We start from the raw sequence: 22,234 nt of genomic DNA on the forward strand, positions 1-22,234 counted from the left end.
GGGCAGGGAACAAAATACTGCCCTGACCGTATCCATCTACCTCCCATGATGCAGCCAATGGCTTAATATGCGCCTCAAGAGTTTTTTTTAAAAAGAAACTAGCATCCATTTTTCAAACATGCTTAAAAAGTGTGAGGGAGGTTTGTGCGTTTATGGGCTCTTTTTTTTGCTGTCTTAATCTAAAGTGCCAGAGATAGCCTGCAGGAGCGGGTGATCAAAGTAAGTGGCCATGGGAAGGTGTAATATGAGGAGGGGAGGAATTGGCATTCCTGCTAGAGCATTTGGATTAGCCTCTGAACGCGAGTGCGATTGGCTTTTAATACACTTTCAATTGAGAACACGTTTGTGGAAAAATAGATGGCGCAGCAGTTATAGGTGCTTTTGCTGCAGCATCACCTTCGACAGTGGCCTTTAGATCATGTACAAAAGCGTGATATAAAAAATGAATTCCAGTTTAAAATGTTGTTGCATGCATGGTCTACTTATTCATTTAAAGTACAAGACAATAAAACAGTATTTAAATTGCAATGATTTTTGGAGAGGGAGCAGAGCGGGGTAGCTCCGCACTCCCCTTCTATTTGGAGAGTAGCACCTTATGAGCTGGCGTATTCTGGCGTTTATCCCTACGAGCAATATGGTCTAGAAACTGCCCTGCAAAAGAGTACTTATTATCATTACAGTGCTTAGCAGGACGAGTAGCATGAAGCGCACCATAAGAACATATTATTGAAAGCATTAAAGTATCCTGTTTGTAAGTCTTCTAAAATATTTTGGCGGAGGGATTTTTCAAACGTAGCCCTTTCGTTTGGCCTTTTTTAAAAACATTTTTTATAAAAACACACTTTTTTTAGTGTATATAAATATACAGCTTTTTACACATTTTTGTTTAAGTAAAACAGTGTACGAATTGCAATTAAAAACAGGCACAAAACAATACACGATATAATAACATAGCATAAAAATATTGCATTACATTAGAACCATATGTACACATTTTATAACTACAATATCTAAGAGATTCCCGACTACCTAAAACTCTAGACCAAAAGAGTTCAGTATTTAAAAAGAATTCCCGAGAGAAAGAAAATCTACCAAACATTTCAACACGGAGTTCATGTAACACATTACAATTGATTATTTATTTTTACATTTGTAGAGCGCACTTAGCCCTGAGGCCTCTAGGCGCTTGAATTAAAATTACGTTTACAGAAATTTGGAGAGGTTGCTTAGTTACAATTCCAGTTACACTTGAGATTGCGGTTACAAATACTGCATTAGTTGCATAGAAAACGCCGATAGCCGTACGATTAGAGCAGCATTTAAAGAAATGATCTTGAGTCAGAGCCACATCTAGTGAAGCAGAGGGCTATATCTGGTAAGCATACATGCAAACGTTAGATTTGTAAGGCATGTGCATTAGGAGGAGCCACACCTCATGTTGGGGGAAGAGGGGATAGTGGGGGCAGTATCCAGTATGCATCAAGATGAGTCCGGTAAGAACATAGTTGGGAGGAGCCACGTCTCATGTGCGGGGGGCTGCCTCCGGAATGCAGGCGTGTAAGGCAGATCAGGTAGGTACATAGTGAGGAGGAGCCACGCCTCTTGTTGCGGGGGGCTACATCCCGCCTGCATCAAGTTGAGTCAGGCGAGTACGTCCATAGTAAGAGCCACGCCTTGTGTAGCAGGGGCTGCATCTGGTACACAGGTATGTGATCGTCAAATCGGGTAGGTGCAGTTAGAAGCCACACCTCATGTTGCGGGGGGCTGCAACCAATATGCACATAGAAGATTGGAGGAGCTATAACCACTGCATCTGTCCATTTGCCTCTTGTGCCAATTATTCTTTGCGCATGCACCCCGCTGCGTTTGCTCCCTATCACCCAATGAATTGGCATGACACAATATTTCAAATGGCAATCTTGGCCGCAGTTTTATTTCCATGACAACAGAATTATTTGTACACATTTGTGAACTTCAGTCTGTACGTGTGGCGCTTGCTTGCCGGATTTCCCTTACTTCCCCCTATACTTGGTATAGTAGGCCCCCAACTCCCCCGACCCATTGTACCTGATCCTATCCTGCTCGTGCAGGTGTCCGTGGGTGGGGAGAGCGCCGTTTGTTTTGGGGGAAGCTGAGCATTATTCGTTACCACCAGACGCCCCCGCCATTTAGGCCCCCAAGAGGCGCTGGTCCGGAAGAGCGAAGACCCATTCCATTTCCTTCTGGCTCGTCCGGAGTCTATCATTTGTGCTTGGTTGCCCAAACACCGCCACGCCAACTGGTGGGTTCCCTCCCACCGTGGCTCCCCTTTTCCTCACTCCTTCTCATAACTCCAGCAATTTGGTACAAATGTTCCAGAAAAAGAGCTCCATTCCTTTTGCGGACAGGTGCACCCCATCCGTTAAGAAGTACTCGGGTGTCTTCCTGTCAATCAGGCCATGCCTGACCTGATGGAAACATCTGCCCCTGCAGAAGTTGGCAACGGCCCCCGTTCAGCTTCCTCCTTGACTTCTCTATTGCTGAATGGCTCTCTGCCCCCCTCCATTGTGCCCGGGGAATAACCTCAGACCATATAATCTCTGTTTCACCCAACTGTGCCGATATTTCCTGCAGTGAGCTTGTAATGTCCTTCAGCAGGACACCCCTCCCCAGGCTGGTCAGGTCATTTCCTCCCAAGTGTATCACCAACACCTCCGGCTTCTGCTGCCTACTCAGCAACTTCCTCAATAGCCCCCTTAGCTGAGCCCATTTCATCCCTGGCACTCCGTGCCACTCAATCCTGAACTCGCCAGCCGTCAACACCTCTTGCTGTTGAGTCCAGTTCGTCCTGGCCCTTGAGCTGAATGAGTGCCCCACTACCCATACCGTGCGTAGCCTCCTTCGTTGTGCCGCTGGGAAATGACAAATGGAGGGAACGGCATGGTTAACTTACAAACGTTATGTCAGACCTGAAAAAATGTAACACCCGGAAGACCATATCACCAACCTTTTGATGTCCTCCGCCCCTAACCCCCCGACCGCCACAGAGGTGGCGGCCCCTATCCGGAATGAATGAGTCCCAAACTGGCCCCCCGTCAGTCCCATCTTTTCCAAACCTTGTGCCATCACTTTCCTGAACTGAAAACGGCTTAGTGCGGACCCGTCCTTGTGCAGGAGCCACGGCGCCTCGGCCCCAGATGGCCGCCGTTGCCGTAGAAAGTTGGCTGCCGCCGCCACCGGGCAAACCGTGCTTGTCTGGATGGCTTGCAGAGTCAATGCTGCCCCCTTTCCCTTCTGATCCGTTTTTGACCTCCTCACATAAATTACGACTTGGGTGCTTCCCACTTGGACGTCCCTGACGCGCAGAAACCCACTGCCCTTGCCGTCCTGGTTCTCCGGCACCAGCTCGCTGACTCCGAGAGCCCCAAAAAAATAACACCGTGAAGGCGGCCGTGAACAGCACCCTTTCGGCCTCTTCGCTACACACTGTGCTCAAACATTTAATTAACCCATGCAATTTCACAATATCAATTGGCCGCCTCTCATCTGGTTTTGCTATGGATTGTCTAGCCCAGCCTCTCATGGCTAGCATAACGTAGTGCTCCTTGGTGGGGTCCTTCTCCCCTTTCATTTTTGCGTAATGTGCTATGGCCGCCAAGTGGTAGCCTACCCACGCTCGAGTCTTCCTGTCTTCCAGCACCAGCCTACAAATGCCCGCACCGGGTTCTCCCCCCGGTTGCCCGCTAGCACTTCTTCCTGGAATTGCGTGAAATGATCCCAACATGCCCTGTACCTTTTAGCTGTACCAGGTGCCAGGGCTGTCTCTACCAACGAGGTCAGATCACCCCAATCATCCCCCACCATTGTTCCTTGAATGGGGTCATTTCTTTCCTTGCTTCGGGGCAGCTCTCCCGGAACCGGTCCCACTGTAAACGAGACAGAGAAACAGCGGCCGTGTTTTTCACCCCTGGAATGTGCCGTGCCCTGACCTCGATGTTCAGATTTAGCAGACTTTTGGCGAGTTCCCCGAGGAGCCTTAGAACCCTCAGATTGCTGGATGACCCTGTGTTAATAATCTGCACCACTGCCAAATTATCCGACCATAATGCAACTTTCGTATTCTGCAGCTGCACCCCCCACAACTTAAATGCGACTACTATGGGGAATAGTTCCAGCAGTGTAATGTCCTTAGTGACCCCTTCCTTGTGCCATTCCATCGGCCATGCCATACCACACCACCTATCCCCCAGGATCGCACCAAAACCCAGGGACCCCGATGAATCGGTGAATAGCTTGAGCCTCTGGCTGCTGGCCCAGTCCGCCCTCCAGATCGCCTACCCGTTGGATTCCGTTAGGAAGCTATCCCACATCCCCGAGATCCTCCTTCACCTCTGATCTCAACCGGACGTGCTGAGAGGCGTGTTGCAAGCCCACTGTTTTTAGTTCCACACTTCTGGCAAACGCCCTACCTGCTGTTATCACTCTACCTGCAAAATTGAGGTTCCCCGCCAGTGACTGTAACTCCCGCAAGGTTGCCTTGTTTTTCCCCAAAAGCTCCTGAATCAAGCCCCGCAATTTTTGTACCTTGTCCTGCGGGAGCCTACATTCCCCTTTCACTGAATCAATCTCAATCCCCAGAAATGTCAATGTTGTCGCCGGACCCATGGTCTTCCCTGGTGCCAAGGGCACCCCTAGCTGCTCCATCCGCCCTTGAAATTCCTCCATCAGGGCCCTGCACTCCTTCGTCCCCTTTCTCCCAATGAAGAGAAAATCATCCAGGTAGTGCAATAGTCCCCCTCCCTTTTTCCCCCAGCTTTACTGTAAATTCCAAGAAGGAGCTGAATGCCTCAAAATATGAGCAAGAAATGGCGCAACCCATGGGTAGGCACCTGTCGTAGTTATTGCTGGCGAGACGGCGGCCGGGTCCCAGTGCAGGAGCGAGATGCCTTGCACCCCGGCCCTGCCGGCTTATAACGTGCTCGCCCCTTTCTTTTGTTAGCCCTTTGCGGGCTTTTGGGCTAATTTGGCGCCCTGGCGCCCTGGCGCCGTCCTGCCCCCTGACCTCTTTTCCCCAGGGGGAGGGGCCCAGGTTGCCGGCGTCATGACCCCGCAGGGGTTATCATGCTGCCTCCTCCATTTTGTGTTGGGGTATTTCCGTCGTCAGCGACATGCTTCGTGTTGCAGGGAGCTACATCCGGGATGCATAGAAGCAGGAAACAAAACAGGCAGGAGCATAGATTAGAGGAGCTGCATCTCTTGGCTGCAGCTCTTATACCCAAGTACAAAAGTCAAATCGGGTAGATCTTGAAACTGGAAGCCAAGCACGCATGCTTTGACATGCAGATAAATAGTCTCATGTCTTTCGCTATTCATGTGAGCAGAGCATATGATCTACTGGTCAGATAAAGCTTACAAGAGTTCTCGCCATTCTGCTAGTGTCTGAAACGCAGCCAGAAGGATCCAGGTTCCAGTGGAGGAGGGCTCAAGAGGTTGTTGACGGTTCCAGTGCAGCCCCTCAGCTGTACTGCCTTGCTACGCTCTGCCTCCAGTTCAATCCATCCTTTTGTGAAGTAGGCAGCCACACGCGAAAGATTTTCTCAGAGAAAAGGATTGTGCTGTGTAAGATTCCCCGTGCTTCTGCTGGACATCACGCCTTTGGAACCTCTGCAAAACTGCTCAACACTTGCATCAATTGGGTCCTCTAGAAGCGTGCACATTTCCGGGCCATGGGTGCACTGCAAGTCACACGGGACCCCCCACTGTCTGCTGCCGAACTGGGTGCCTGGACGGGGGCTCAACACGCCAGGGAATCCCACGTAAGGTGTCAACTCGGACTATGGCGCCCTCGGATGGAGCAGCACAGAAGAACTAGTACAACCTGCGCTAGGGTGACCAGACGTCCCAGTTTTGCCAGGACTGTCCCAGTATTTGGTGCCCTGTCCCCCTTTCTCAAAATTATGTTGCCATTGGAAACTGCAGTGGTCCCGGTTTAGATGGCAGGCAGGAATGCACAATCTCGCACAGAAGAAATGCTGCATTTTACAATTTAAGATAGTGTTAGTTTGTGATGAATTCATTATATTGAACAGTAAAGCTTAAACCTCCTTCTCTAAACGCTACTGAAATGTAGAGCCTTGACAGGCACTTTCAAGAGTTAGTCCTACTTTTATGTTAGTTGCCCTGTCCGATTTTTTTTCCTTTTTAAATCTGGTCACCCTAACCTGCGCCCCATGCCGGTTATGTGTGATTAATAGAGGATTTCACGTTTCCACGACAAGGGCGCAATGTCTACACAAACTTTGATTTCTCAGTACATTTTCTCTAGTAGAGACTAAGTTCAGCTTAAATCTTAGCATATCATTTCTGTGTGCTTTGGGAGGGTGTTTTTTGCAAGTAAAATGTCAGCACATTAAAAGCTTTAATTTCAAGTTTAAAATGATAAAATAAATGATAGTTAATGGCTAGAACCTGGTTCTCTATCCAGTCACTGTTGTGGGCCTCCGATCTCATCCGGCCCCCACGTGAGCCTCCCACTGCACGCAGAGAGACACAGCACGTGTGTGTACGGTTCGGGCTCCCCGGTCACTCTGCTGCGGCTGGGAACGCCCCTTTTATTTATACTACACACAGCAGACTGAAACGTCACTCCACCGCATGTGTAAACCTTAAAGAGGCAGCCACCACACTCCTTTTTCATAACGAAAGAACAAAGAAGGTCAAATACATGCAAGGTTTAATAACACCACTGTACACAAAACAGATGAACCCTTTAATCACAGCCGCCGCTAGCCCCATGAATCACTTTCAGTCCAGGAGCTGGTACCATCAGTTCAGGGGTCCAAAACAGTCACTCAGGTGGGCAGGCTTCCCCCTCCCAACCCTCTGGGGATACCTCCTGCCCGCCTCCCCTATCAGGCCCTCCTCACCTGTGTTCCCCCGTCCTGCAGAACTCGGCGGATGTGCCAGGCCACCACCTTCGTCCGGTACATCGTTAAATCCCTTCTCTGCAACACCTCCGACCTGGCTTCTCCAACTTTCTTGAAGAAGCTAGCATTGCGGGTGACAGAGGCAGTCCCATCTGAAGCCGTTACCATGGAGCCATGCACCTCCACCACGTCCATCGGACCAGGTCCGTATGCCATTGACCGCTTTCCTTGAGGGTGCCGATTCTTTACCAGCACCTTATCCCCAGGGGCTAGCTGCTGAGTCCTCTTCTGATGTTTTCCTGCTCTATCCTGCCCCTGCGCGTTGTCAATGACAGCCAGCTCTCTCTCACCCACCTCTGGGATCAACCCCTGGGACATCACCTGAACATGGCTTCAACTGGGGCCACTTCAGTAGATGTGTGTGGGGTTGTTAGGGAGAATTCTCTGTTTAGGCTGAATTTCCTAACCTAGTGAGTCCCCCAGCAGCTTTGCTAGATTTCTGGAGGTTTTTTTTTTTTCATCCTGCCAAGAGTGAGACTCTTTTTCCTCCCACTCTTGGACATGAATGTGGTTGATTTCTTTGAATGTCAATGTGTTCTATGGGCTATGGGGTCTTTTACTCCATAGGCGCCTCATGTGTTTTGCTATGTGTGTTACACCGCACCCTCCGTGCCGTAACACTGGGGTGTCCTAGAGGATCCCCACCATAGACTCCATACCCTGGGACTGACTACTGTCTCCCAGGGCATGTAAAGTCACCATTGGCTTTACTAGACCTAAATTTACTAACAGAACTAGTACAAACCATCCTATTGTGGACGTACTGGTAGGGGTAATTCGATTACCCCTGGGTCTGTTGTTCGAGGGGGCACTGTCCCGTCCCCCTCATCGAGTTTTGGCTGGTGGCAGTGGATACTACTTTTTATATTCGAACGCAAATATATTACTATGGGATTCTTCCCATTGTTAGAGGCTAATACTTTTTCACATTAGTCTCTAACATACCACCGGTTTATTGGTCTTAAATAAATACACCGGCTGGTATTTTCTGCCAGAACTCGGTTTTTAAAATGGCGTATGTGTTCGCCTCTGTAACTCCAAACCAAAGGTTGAGCCCTTTGTTCCACTTTTGGCGGGCTTCTGCACAGAAGCCCTCCAGAGTGGTGCCATTCTGTCTGGGTACCACAAGGGGTGTGGGAGGGGGTTTAGGCACCCTGGACTAAGTTGCCTTGCCAACACAACTCGCACTCTGGTGTGATTGGCCCGAGTGGCGAGCCGCCCCGCTCACCACTTAGCATGTTTGATTGACAGCTAGGCTGAATGAATAGGGGTTTTCTGCATAAAAGCAGGGCTTTTGGGACTGGAACTTCAGAAGTCGCCACAGGACCTAAGAATCCGACGAGGGTAAAGCTGAGCCGACCTGCAACAATGACACCTCCGGTGGAGCCCTGCTGACCCGACTCACCACTTCCCCAACGACAGAGGAGATCTCCCTGCTGGAGAGTCTTCTTCCCCTGACTGGTGGGAACAACCAGTCCCTTGCTTTTCTTCACTTCCAGGACGTCTAGTGGTCAAATTGCCCGTGCTGAGCACCCCGGCAACCAGATAGCCACTAACCACTGTACCGCGACCAAAAGGTGGTGCATTGTGATTGAGCACACCGTGGCTGGTCTCTTCCCTGGTGGTGCAACGATCTTCAACTTTCCTCGACGACGAGATCCTCTCATCTTCTGGCAAAGCCCCGACTTGCATCCACCACCAGGAACAACTGTCCCCGCCGGAGCTGCCTCTTCACTCTCAAGGTACTGTGTCCGCCTGGCTTCCCTTGAAATGGTTAGCGTGCGGTGTCTTAAATCCTTACCTTTCTATTAGGTCGCCTCCAGACAAACTTTTGTTCTAAACTGGTCCAACCTTTCTGTGACATTTTGCTACAAAGACTTGAAGTGCATTTCCACTGTGATACTTTTGGGACATACAGCCTTGCCCTCTCTGAGTGGGCCTGGCCTCTAAACTTTGTGATTTACAGTAGACCCTGCCTTGCTCGCCTTGCATTTGTTTCGTAAAAGTGTTGGTACTGAGTTGGTTTCATACCCTGCCTTTTTCTCTCCCTTTCTAACGAATACTAGAGTGCCATCTAGGTTAAAGCATTCACCTCTGTCTGCAAATAAGTGGTGCCGTTGAACCTAGACTTGTTGAAATATTGTTATGGGATTGATATATACTTATAGTAACTGCGATTGAAGTTGTTTGCCATATTAGTGCCAGTGTGTTTTCCATAGATGTATTTTTAAATAAATAATCATATCTTTACACCCAAGCTCTGATCAGTGTCTGCTTGTTCTACTGTGTAAATTGCCCTATCCTGTATACTCCAGATACAGCCCAACTCTTCTTGAGGGAAGTCTGACTGCTCAGCCACAGCTACCAAGTGAATCTGTGTGGTACAGACTGCTACCAAGTGGGTTTACTGCCAAACACCTGTAGTCCTAAATCTTTTGCAGTGGTCCCAGAGGGAACTGCACAGGTTTCTGCCTAACAGGGGTGGCCCGGTATTACCTTAGGAATTGGTATAGTGCCCTCTGCAAGCTATGTCTCTGGCCATGAGCTATGCGGAATACCTTGTTCAGCGTTCTAATAAACGTTCCTCTTGGCATGGTGTCAATTATGGGCTCCCCCTGGGCTGGAGATGCCGCCTGGCACCATACACAGGCCACTATGAACTCATCGACCTGCCTCTCCAGGTCTGGAAACTACACCTTTTGTCGCAGGCGAGCCTTGTCTCGGCGTTACCCTGGTTCTCATGGTGCATCAACTCAATCACCTGGGAGACCTTACACTGTAGAATCACGATCCGCCTCCTTGGAGCAATAGCCCTGACTCCACAAACGCCAGCTCCTCCTTGACCCTCCATAGTTATTCCAGTGCTTATCTCGCTTCTTGGGTCCTCAGAGCCAACGTCTCCACAACCGACTTCCATGAGCCCTATTGCAGGGCTGCCTTTAAGATGTTAAAACATTTGTCGTCGTCCACCGCCTGTTCTAGCTCATGGATAGGTGCTGAGTTAGGAGTGGCCGCCTCCAACACCAGTCTTACATTCTCGTCGGCTTACTCCGCACTGATGTTGTTTTGTCCCTCAGGATCACATCGCAAGTGTCTGGACAGATAGTCGGCTGCATTGTGGTTGCCACGCCGGAATACCAGGGAGACTCCATACTCCAGTAGTGCCAACATCCATCTTTCTATGTGAGCCAGAGGTTTGGATGATGTCCCCGCCAGTATGGGCAGCAGGGTCTTGTGGTCTGTGGCTACTGTCACTGGTCGCCCCAGCACGTAGAAACTGAAGTGACGAGAGCCCCCACAGGACCGCCAGGGCCTCCCTTTTGGACTGGACGTACCGCTGCTCTGTCTCCGACAGTGCCTTGATGCCATAGGCGACCAGCCGGATCTCCCCATTGGCATCCGTCTGCGTGAGGACCGCTCCCAAACTAAACGGGCTGGAATCCACCACGATTTCTGACTGTAGAGCCTGGTCGAAGAAGGCCATGGTGTCTTCTGCTATTAGAGCCCCCTTCACGTCTTCGAACACAGCCTGTTCAAGGGGTCGCCACTGCCATGCGGCTTCGTTATTAGTCAGCGCCCGCAAGGGCTCTGACTGGGATGCGAGGTTCCTAATGAACCAGCCACAATATATGAACATTCCTAAGGAACTCCGGACTTCCGACACGTTGTTCGGGGGACGTGCCTCCACAATGTCCTTTACTTTTAGAGGATCCAGTGACACGCCCCCTTCCTTGAACACAAAGCCGAAGAACTCAATTGTTTTCTTCAGGAATTCACATTTGTCACTGTGCAGTGTCAACCCAAGAGTCTGCAGCCGTGTTCAAGCGTTTTAGCTAACCTCTCCAGATGCTCTGCCTCCGACCTTGCATACACAAGGATGTCATCGCTGATATGTAAGATACCATCCAGGTCTGCGAGAACCCGCGGATAATGTTTTGAAAAACAGCCGCCGACGACGATACTCCAAAGCTCAGATGCTTGTAACGGTAAAGGCTTTTGATGTGTGGTAAAAGTTAGGTACCGCAAGTCCGGGTGTAACACCACTTGATGGTATCCGCCCCGAAGGTCCAGCTTAGAAAAGAAGCGAGCCACTTGTAGCTCTGCGATGTCGTGGGCGTGATGTGACGCTCCCGCTTGATTGCCTTATTCGAAGTCTCATGTCCGGTTGTTTAGGTTTTCTGGCAATATGGGAAACCCAGGGTGTTTCGGGCCCTCAACCTTCGTGATGATATCCAACTCAACCAGGCTGTCAAGCTCTTTGTCTACCAGGTCCTGCAAATGGAATGGAACCCGGCAGCGTTTTAGGGCAATAGGTAGGATGGATTCCCCAATGTGGAGCCTCACCAGATCACATGCCATGTGGCCGATGCCATCAAACAGTTGACTGTACTTCGCCAGGAGCCCCTACACATCCTCCACGTACCCTGCATATGCAAAGCTCACAATGCCCAGGGTCTCCGCTGCTGCACAACCTAATAGGGTGTTGATGCTGACAGTTGTTAACATAGAATCGGGCCCCGATGGATGACCCTCTGTGTTCCACATTGGCCACAAACGATCCAGCCAGCGGGATGGGTTGGTCACCCCCAAACGTGAATATAAACACTGGAGGCGGTATGTGCACTCCTGCTCTCTATATGGCAGAGTAGAGGCATACAGCACCCCAGCCAAGATTCTCTATTTGGTAACGTTGGACGAGCAATCTACGCTTAAGCTCTCAGGGGGTGATGCGGGCTGGTTCTTAAGTACAGTGTTGTCCCCAAGCACCCACAAAGGAATGTCCACACACTATGTTAGTGAAAACACAGTCTTTATATAAATAAGGTTCTATAGTTATATACACAATCACAATAACACACTTTGTGTTCAGGCAATACTATAATGGCAAATATATACAGGTCTACTCTTAACTATCAATTTCTTTGAAATGCATCAACTGCTAACAGTTCAAATGTCAAACGAATCTTTAAGACTTCTCTATTTGGCACTAAGAGATATGGTATCATGGCTGACTATTTGATGAAATGTCCATCTCCCAACATACTTGAGGTTTCGATTAAATCTATGGAACACTCGAGATGTTTTATGTAGAAGAAAAATGTTGCCACCAGAGAAAAATGATTGTCGATATTGCCTGAACCTTAAGCAAAGTGAAACTTTACAGCACTTATTAGTGAAGTGCAATGCACTAAGAATACCTCGAAAGTAGTGTTTTAAGAGGGTGATCACAATGCATGGCTATATGTAGAGTAACCAAATATGGCAATTATTATTTTCAAACCCGCGTCCAGCTGTACAAATAGCCATAGTACAATATTTACAAATCATTTTAGCTTGTTTAAAAGAATGTTAGTATTGTGGATAGTTTTGCATTGTATAATCCTCTCGTGTACTAGGTCCCAGGTGTTATTTTTTGTATAGTATTTTTTATCTTTTAATTTTGCTTTTATGTGTATTAGGACTTGTGGCCATATTGTAACTTCCTTTTTGTATAAATGTAATAATATGTAAATGAGAATTTAAGGAAAAGAAAAATATTTGAAAAGTTGTTAATTCAACTAAAACAAATTTTTAAAAAGTTCAAATGTCAAAACGAATCAGATTGCAAGATGAATCAATGATGGACCACAGAAAGAAAGCAAGGTAAACCAAGCAATGGCAGAACAGTCTATCCCACTACCATGAAACCATTCTGTGTGATGATCACCCCACATGGGCAACCTGTGAATAAAGCGTATTGACAAGTCCAGTCCAGATATGCTTAATATGTCTCGATTACTTCTAAAAGGTTCTATGAACCCTGGTTTCGTAGAGTTCTTCAATGAGTTGTTAGCGGCCCTTCTTGAGTGAACTCCCTTTAAGGCAGGTGCCACGGGTCGTTGAGATTCTGTGAAGAAAAGGCGAAGGCGAATACTGTCGGTGAAGCAGCAACTTCGGCCCTTGCGGTACTCGGTGACGATCGGTCGAAATCGTCCTGCAAGATGAGGTGTGCGGTGCACCTCGACGACGATAGTTTGTCGTAGCCGCAAAGAGTCAATGAAGAACTTTGGCCCAGCAAGGGCATCAGGTTGTCGGCGTCTGGCGTCGGCACTCGACCATGGCTAGTTTACGGATCTTCGTCTGCGTCTTTGAGGTCTTCCAGTGGCGGGAAACCCACCAGCGGATTCTCTTTGGTCGTCAACCACCTTGACTTTCTCCGGCCCGACAAAGTGGTTGACGATGATGAGCAAGGGAGTCCTTGAATCAAATGTCTTAGGCAAAGGAGCGTCGCGGCTCTGGTCATTGAGCAGCACGACGTTAAGCTGTACCTGCTTCGGGCAACATGACTCAACAGGCTTCCAGCAGTTATAGCAAACCAGCAAACCCTGGTCGACGATGGACTTAAATGTCCGGGTGCTTCACTTCGGATTCCGTGGCGGTCCCCTTCTCCCGTCGGCAGCCTTTCGAGGGTCTGACTTCCAGGGAGCTTTGGAAAAGTTCAGCTGGTGCACGATGGTCCCTCATAGCATGGGAAGAGTTCTCCTAGCCAGGTCCTCTCTTGGATCAGGTCTTGAAGACATGACAGCTTTCAGTTGGTGAAGGGATGCAGTAGCCGATTTTCTCGTCCGGCTGGGCTTCAAGGTTAAGCCTCAAGTTTCGACTTCAGCTTCTGAACGATTTCCATCAGAGAGGTCCCCAGATATACTGTTGGTCTCCCATTCACTCTGCTGGGTCACACTCAGGTAACCAATCATTCAGAAGGGCAGGCAGGCAGCCAATAAGGCTTGCAGTTCATTCAGGCCATTCTTCTCCATCCAGACACTCACAACACGGAACGTGGATTTGGACAAACACCTAGCCATTCAGCACTCCACACTGCATTCATACCAGTTTGGGGCAGGGCTGTCTCAGTCTTTGTTTCACACACCAGATACTAGACATCCATAACACGGAATGCGTATTCGTCACACACTCGATTCACCCAGGTCCCACCCCATGCGCATACCCACAACATACAGTCATTGGGAAGGCTCCATCCAGTCTGGCCTGGACTTCCCCACAATACCATATATGGAACTTCCACCCAACAGCCAGTCAGGGGAAGGGACATAGTCAGGGCTTCCCGGGACTTCGGGAAAACAAGGTAACAGGCAATAGAAAGCAAGAGGCCACAGGGGCCATTTTGTCTCCTATCAGGAATCAACTGATCTCATCCGGCCCCCCGTGAGCAGCCCACCGCACACAGAGACACTTACCACACCCGTGTACAGTTCGGGCTCCCCGGTCGCTCTGCTGCGGTCAGGAATGCCCCTTGAAACATCACTCGCTTGTGTACGCCCTTAAAGGGGCAGCCACCACAGTCATCCTGAAATAGTTTCCTTTAAACTCTACAGGAGTGGCTAGGAGTCCATCTATTGAACTGTTATTAGTGTTCAATATACAACTGATCTGCTGTTTCCAATACTTTAAAGCCTTGCACACACTTTGATTCATTTCAATACTCGGATCAATGAATAAGCTGGGTGTCCAGTTAAAGTACCGAATACAAAAGGATCGAATGCCAAAGGGTCGACTCAATTTGACCTAAAACAAAAGAGTCAAATTTTTTTTTAATATTTTTTTTTTGGGTTTCCGTTTTAGAAAAAAAAAAAGTGGTTTTTACTACAAAAATGGGGATTTGGGGGGACACCCCCCCCAAAAAAGCAACCCTTTGGTTTTCGGTCCTTTTGATTCGACCCTTTGGTCATTCGATCCTATGCATTCGAAACTTGGACCTAGAACCAATAAGCTGTTATCAGAGGGAACTAAAATGCTTCTAAACAAATGCAGGATTTTTCCAATTGACACAAGCACGTAAGGGAATTAAACCTAACTCATGTCTTAAAATTCTGTAGCATTTGCCATAGTTACCTTTTTCACATTCTTTAGGTCAATACGTTTAGTTCTCTTGTGGCATATATGGCCACACCAAGATATTTCAAACTTGGCACTATTTCCAGGCGGAACTGGTTTAAACACCAGTTACATTTTTGTTGCAGCCGCCTGGTGTAATTAACATTAGAATTCACGATTTTTTTGCTTTTCAAATCAAGTTTAAAAAAAATAATTCATTGACACCAATGCCCTTTGTGACTTGACTCCTATCGGATTACAGAGGACAAGATCTTCTGCATAAGACAAATGATGTATAGTATACATTGTAAACTAACCATCATCACATAGCCACATTCGCAAGGTCCTATTGGTACCCCACTTGTCAGTGTTGATCAAAAACTGAAAAACATGATACGTAAAACTACTAAAGTTGTGCTAGCAGAACATTCACTTCAGAGATTGCGTTTGAGTTCCCTAATGGTGAGATTTCCATTGCTCGGAGAGGATGGTTTTACACTTATTGGGCAACCTCAGGAAAAGGCAATCCCCTGCTTCTAGCATGCCGGTGTTGGCCGAGGCATTCACCGGTGACCTTGGGCTCCATGTGCACTCTTCCCTTCCAAGTGGCCCCTTTTAAATGCGGTCTAAAATTTGCGCCATCTAATTTGTCATGTCCCAATAGCAAATTTAGTAACGTAATGACGTTGGAAGAGAGACGCTGGGGGTCGTGAAAAGTCAACCGAGCACTTACCCGCTTGTGTTGAGCATCGATCCTAGGCTGCCCCCCTCCTAGCAGCGCTTCGCTCCGCTTCCGCTCAATCCTCTCGGGGACCGTCAATTGGCTCAGAGAGTAAAGGCGCCCGAGTTTTTGGGGCTGCCTGGTTAGGAACCCACCACTATTGGCACCCACATTACCAGCTAGCAACCTTAAAACTGCCCGAACCGCCGCCATGATTAACTGGGCTGTAGGGGAAGCCTTGCTACTAGTGGGCGTAATGACAGCGTTAGGTGTAACCAATCAGGCGAAGGGGAAAACGAAACCGAATCGAAAGGCGTGCAGGGAGATGCAGTTTTTATTCTGGTCAACATTGTAGGCAGGAAGTTTTCTCTGGCATTATTTAAGTGCCGCGCTAGACTTAGATTCCATTAAGAATGCCTCCCTAATATTGTAATATTCTCTATTGTACGGGGGCGAAAGTATACATCGCAACATACCCATTCTTCTTCCGATATGGTAGCGGAGCAGATGAGCGTCCAGCATTGCAGGGGAGAGCCTCCAAAAAAAGTACTGCTGCTTTCCTCCCAAATGCAGTATGCGCAATTCCATACGGTCTCATTCGCGCCATCAAACCGCCTACCCGTGCCGATCTACATTTTAGTGTTGGCTATTAGGCGGTGTTCTGTAATATTTGGTATCCCATACCGATCCGGTATCCCCTGTCTTCGGCTGTCTCTGTAGATCGCAGACCAAAGTAAGAGAGTTCCGAGCCTCGGTAGGGGGTACCAAATGTTGCACAACACTGTCATAACGCCCGAGTTCCATATTGTCCCGTCAGGGGAGTATTCAGCATTGCCAGAGAGGCTGGGGGGACAACCACGGTGCAACTCCTGCTACTTTCCCCTCAAATGCAGTGCATGCATTTCCAGGTTGTCTCATTCGCACCCCTGCCCCAATCTATTTTTTTTAGTAACATTACTAGTGGCATCTCACATTTTAACACAACAAAAAAACGGCAGAATCATTACAAATGCAGGGAACTCATCTATTAGAGCTCTGTCCAGGCGCTCTGGGGCAAAATACATGCACATCAACTAATTTGCATATGGATTGCACCAACAGAAATCACTTCACAGAAAGCACATTGCAAGGAGCACCCATCAGTCTTTGATACTTGGAGGCAGAATGCAAGTGACTTTAGAATAAGTTGTCATGAGTAAGCCAAGTGGCAAATAATTTTGTGGTGCAAAATACCTAAATTGCAATGTTATATATGGAGCAAGTCAGGCTTTTAATACAAAAAAATAACAGCATGATATATTAAAGCTTTGAAGTGAATCACTTAAAGAGCTGCAGATAAGATGCAGTCTGATTGCATGGTCTGCCCAGGATCACACACTTTGGTTAATAGTGAAGCCGGGATGGAGACAATTTAAGCAACTGAGCACATCTTCACAGTTTTAGTTCATTTTGATATTTATTAATGTTTCCCTTTGCATTTCATCTGCTTAAATACTACTTTATTTATATTAATGCCTTAGAAGCAAACCACATTACATAACAAACTTCCCTTACATTATTAACTTTACACTATATTTCATTATAGAAATATGTTGAGCAATAAGAGGACGGATTTCGTTTTATTCTCCCCTCCCTGCATGCAAAGTCACAATAGAATCATGCAGATTGATGTGAGCCTAACAAATCCCCCCTGGGTAAAGCCATAGTCATTATTTCATAAAGCCTGCAGCATTATGCAACCTTCTAACACCGGATCACTCCCTGCCATGCACATTTCTAAAAGGACAAACGTCCCTGCTAATAGTACCCCCTCCCTCCCATCAGTGCCTAATGGCTCACCTTGAAATGCTCTGTTGACACAGAGCAACTTGCGAGCCCCTCTGCTGCTGCCCTGAGCTCCTTGGAACATTGTCCTGCCAGAGGTTTCGGAAAGGGTAAGGTGTCCTGCTGCCAGGACAATTACTGTGCTGAGCAGGAATTACTGAGCACACATTGTCCTGCCAGGGGGACACCTTTCTCATTGGGCACCGTCATTGAGGTGCCGAACGGGAAGGGTGGCTCACTGACGAAAGTCCTGGTCAGGCTCTAAAAAGAGCCTGTGGGGTGGCAACGTGCCCCCCTAAGCCCTGGCTCGGTATGGCACTGTTACTTGATCAGTCAGCTGAACTGCATTGGGTTAAATGAAACTTAGTTGGTTATCTGGTTATTTGTAGCTTAAAACAATCACAGCTGCCAACACTTGGTGGGTTATTTGGTTATTAGTAGCAAGCTGCCAACAGTGATGGAAATGGGTACACAAACTACACTTGGAAATTGACCCGATAGATGGGTTCACTGTAGAGGGTGTTGTGTAGCGGTGCAGTCATCATGGCAGGCACGTAAAACACATACAAATAATATTTCATTTTACAGGGTTGACATGAAACGCAGATAAATCACACAATAAATGAGACCGACAATATATATATATTACACATCTCATAGCATAGTGGGAGTATTTGTGGTGTTTCTCTTTTAAGAACATGTATTGCCCCACTAAGGATGTCAAGAGAGGATTAGAGTCAAAACCTACCCTTGTTCTAGGCCTTTGACTCTAATCCTCTCTTGACATTCCTCTGTACACCCTCTAGAGTCAGGCCCCCTCACAAAAAAGAGGGTCTCGCCCCATTTTCTCACACCCCCTAAGGATCTGTCATGACTGCCTCATAGCTGACTGGAAGAAGGAGCCTCCTCATGCACGTGCAATCCCACGGTGGTAGACTAAATGTAATGGCACTCTGTCTCTGTGTCTCACTGTGTAGGGCCTGCAGGCCTACCCCGTGTGATCACAGGCGTGCAGCCCTGCTAGTCTGGGTGCGGTCTGGGAGCCCCAGACCAGCATGTGTAATGGGGTTCCTCCAGGCCACAGCCCCTCTGTGAGATCGCAGAGCAGCTGCTTGTCCGGGAGCCCACGGCAGCTGCGGTCTTGTTGTGTGACCATGACGATGAGGGTGATCCCTGCCACATTAATTTTGTGTTGGTGCCCCGAGCACCTGTTGGGCTGGCCCAGAGTCACAGTGCACAGAAATTATGTACTCCACTCCCCAATTCCAGGGATAGCTCAAGCATAGCGTTGTTAAATGTTACCCCTCAAAAACAAGGGGATACCAAATATTACAACCCTATATTAGCCATTATATTTGGTATCCCCTTCAAAAAAAGGATGGGATGGCTTCCAGAAGCTGTCACAGTGTAGGCATATGATGTACTCGCCTCCCCAATGAAAGGGATAGTTCAAGCACTGCTTTGTTAAATGTTGCCCCTCAACATCAAGGGGATACCAAATATTACAACCCAATATTAGCCATTATATTTGGTAGCCCCTTAAAAAAAGGATGGGATGGCTTCCAGAAGCTGTCACAGTGAAGGCTTATGATGTGCTCCCCTCCCCAATGCAAGGGATAGTTCAAGCAATGCGTTGTTAAATGTTACCCCTCAAAATCAAGGGGATACCAAATATTACAACACTATATTAGCTGTAATATTTGGCATCCCCTTCAAAAAAAGGATGAGATGGCTTCCTGAAGCTGTCACAGTGTAGGCTTATGATGTATTCCCCTCCCCAATGCAAGGGATAGTTCAAGCAGTGCTTTGTTAAATGTTACCCCTCAAAATCAAGGGGATACCAAATATTACAACACTATATTAGCTGTAATATTTGGTATCCCCTTCAAAAAAAGGATGAGATGGCTTCCAGAAGCTGTCGCATTGTAGGTTTATGATGTACTGCCCCCCCAATGCAAGGGATAGTTCAAGCAGTGCTTTGTTAAATGTTGCCCAGCAACATCAAGGGGATACCAAATATTACAAGCCTATATTAGCCATTATATTTGGTATCCCCTTCAAAAAAAGGATGAAATTGCTTCCAGAAGCTGTCACAGTGGAGGCTTATGATGTACTCCCCTTCCCAACGCAAGGGATAGTTCAAGCAGTGCTTTGTTAAATGTTACCCCTCAAAATCAAGGGGATACCAAATATTACAACACAATATTAGCTGTAATATTTGGTATCCCCTTCAAAAAAAGGATGAGATGGCTTCCAGAAGCTGTCACAGTGTAGGTTTATGATGTACTCCTCCCCCAATGCAAGGGGTAGTTCAAGCAGTGCTTTCTTAAATGTTACCCCTCAAAATCAAGGGATACCAAATATTCCAACACTATATTAGCTGTAATATTTGGCATGCCCTTCAAAAAAAAGGATGAGATGGCTTCCTGAAGCTGTCACAGTGTAGGATTATGATGTAAACCCTCCCCAATGCAAGGGAGAGTTCAAGCAGTGCTTTGTTAAATGTTACCCCTCAAAATCAAGGGGATACCAAATATTACAACACTATATTAGCTGTAATATTTGGTATCCCCTTCAAAAAAGGATGAGATGGCTTCCAGAAGCTGTCGCAGTGTAGGCATATGATGTACTGCCCTCCGCAATGCAAGGGATAGTTCAAGCAGTTCTTTATTAAATGTTGCCCCTCAACATCAAGGGGATACCAAATATTACAACCGTATAGTAGCCATTATATTTGGTATCCCCTTCAAAACAAGAATGGGATGGCTTCCAGAAGCTGTCACAGTGAAGGCTTATGATGTACTCCCCTCCCCAATGCAAGGGATAGTTCAAGCAGTGTGTTGTTAAATGTTACCCCTGAAAATCAAGGGGATACCAAATATTACAACACTATATTAGCTGTAATATTTGGTATCCCCTTCAGAAAAAGGATGAGATGGCTTCCAGAAGCTGTCACAGTGTAGGCTTATGATGTACTCCCCTCCCCAACGCAAGGGATAGTTAAACCAGTGCTTTGTTAATTGTTACCCCTCAAAATCAAGGGCATATCAAATATTACAACACTATATTAGCTGTAATATTTGGCATCCCCTTCGAAAAAAGGATGAGATGGCTTCCAGAAGCTGTCACAGTGTAGGCTTATGATGTACTCCCCTCCCCAATGCAAGGGATAGTTCAAGCATTGCTTTGTTAAATGTTACCCCTCAAAATCAAGGGGATACCAAATATTACAACACTATATTAGCTGTAATATTTGGCATCCCATTCAAAAAAAGGATGAGATGGCTTCCTGAAGCTGTCACAGTGTAGGATTATGATGTAAACCCCTCCCCAATGCAAGGGATAGTTCAAGCAGTGCTTTGTTAAATGCTACCCCTCAAAATCAAGGAGATACCAAATATACCAACACTGTATTAGCTGTAATATTTGGTATCCCCTTCAAAAAAAGGATGAGATGGCTTCCAGAAGCTGTCACAGTGTAGGCTTATGATGTACTCCCCTCCCCAATGCAAGGGATAGTTCAACGAGTGCTTTGTTAAATGTTACCCCTCAAAATCAAGGGGATACCAAATATTAAAACACTATTTTAGCTGTAATATTTGGTATCCCCTTCAAAAAAAGGATGAGATGGCTTCCAGAAGCTGTCGCAGTGTAGGTCTATGATGTACTCCTCTCCCCAATGCAAGGGATAGTTCAAGCAGTGCTTTGTTAAATGTTACACCTCAAAATCAAGGGGATACCAAATATTACAACACTATATTAGCTGTAATATTTGGTATCCCCTTCAAAAAAAGGAGGAGATGGCTTCCAGAAGCTCTCGCAGTGTAGGCTTATGATGTACTGCCCTCCCCAATGCAAGGGTTAGTTCAAGGAGTGCTTTGTTAAATGCTTCCCCTCAACATCAAGGGGATACCAAATATTGTAACCCTATATTAGCCATTATATTTGGTATCCCCTTCAAAAAAGGATGAGATGGCTTCCAGAAGCTGTCCCAGTGTAGGTCTATGATGTACTCCGCTCCCCAATGCAAGAGATAGTTCACACAGTGTGTTGTTAAATGTTACCCCTCAAAATCAAGGGGATACCAAATATTACAACACTATATTAGCTGTAATATTTGGTATCCCCTTCAAAAAAGGATGAGATGGCTTCCAGAAGCTGTCACAGTGTAGGCTTATGATGTAGTCCCCTCCTCAACGCAAGGGATAGTTCAAGCAGTGCTTTGTTAAATGTTACCCCTCAAAATCAAGGGGATACCAAATATTACAACACTATATTAGCTGTGATATTTGGTATCCCCTTCAAAAAAAGGATGAGATGGCTTCCAGAAGCTGTCACAGTGTAGGCTTATGATGTACTCCCCTCCCCAATGCAAGGGATAGTTCAAGCATTGCTTTGTTAAATGTTACCCCTCAAAATCAAGGGGATACCAAATATTACAACAATATATTAGCTGTAATATTTGGTATCCCCTTCAAAAAAAGGATGAGATGGCTTCCAGAAGCTGTCACAGTGTAGGCTTATGATGTACTGCCCTCCCCAATGCAAGGGTTAGTTCAAGGAGTGCTTTGTTAAATGCTTCCCCTCAACATCAAGGGGATACCAAATATTGTAACCCTATATTAGCCATTATATTTGGTATCCCCTTCAAAAAAGGATGAGATGGCTTCCAGAAGCTGTCCCAGTGTAGGTCTATGATGTACTCCGCTCCCCAATGCAAGAGATAGTTCACACAGTGTGTTGTTAAATGTTACCCCTCAAAATCAAGGGGATACCAAATATTACAACACTATATTAGCTGTAATATTTGGTATCCCCTTCAAAAAAGGATGAGATGGCTTCCAGAAGCTGT

The 22,234-nt window shown here is 47.0% G+C and overlaps 1 protein-coding gene across 2 annotated transcripts in view; it reads right to left on the minus strand.

The window, feature by feature from the left end:
- The window catches only part of PCCB (propionyl-CoA carboxylase subunit beta), a 1,121,578-nt gene extending 1,105,285 nt beyond the window's left edge, over nt 1–16,293 (minus strand). The window contains exon 1 of one of the 2 annotated variants that reach the window (XM_069618020.1): nt 16,035–16,293. Coding sequence is in view for 1 of the 2 variants with exons in the window: in XM_069618019.1 (XP_069474120.1) it covers nt 15,571–15,771 (201 nt within the window). In the remaining variant the exon portion in view is untranslated. Of the gene's footprint in view, nt 1–15,570; nt 15,812–16,034 lie in introns of those variants that run through there. The other variant, XM_069618019.1, reaches the window with a different exon arrangement.
- Nucleotides 16,294–22,234: the final 5,941 nt, after the last annotated feature.

This window comes from Ambystoma mexicanum, chromosome 10, assembly GCF_040938575.1.
Source record: "Ambystoma mexicanum isolate Mex_15411 chromosome 10, UKY_AmexF1_1, whole genome shotgun sequence".
Classification (NCBI taxonomy): domain Eukaryota; kingdom Metazoa; phylum Chordata; class Amphibia; order Caudata; family Ambystomatidae; genus Ambystoma; species Ambystoma mexicanum.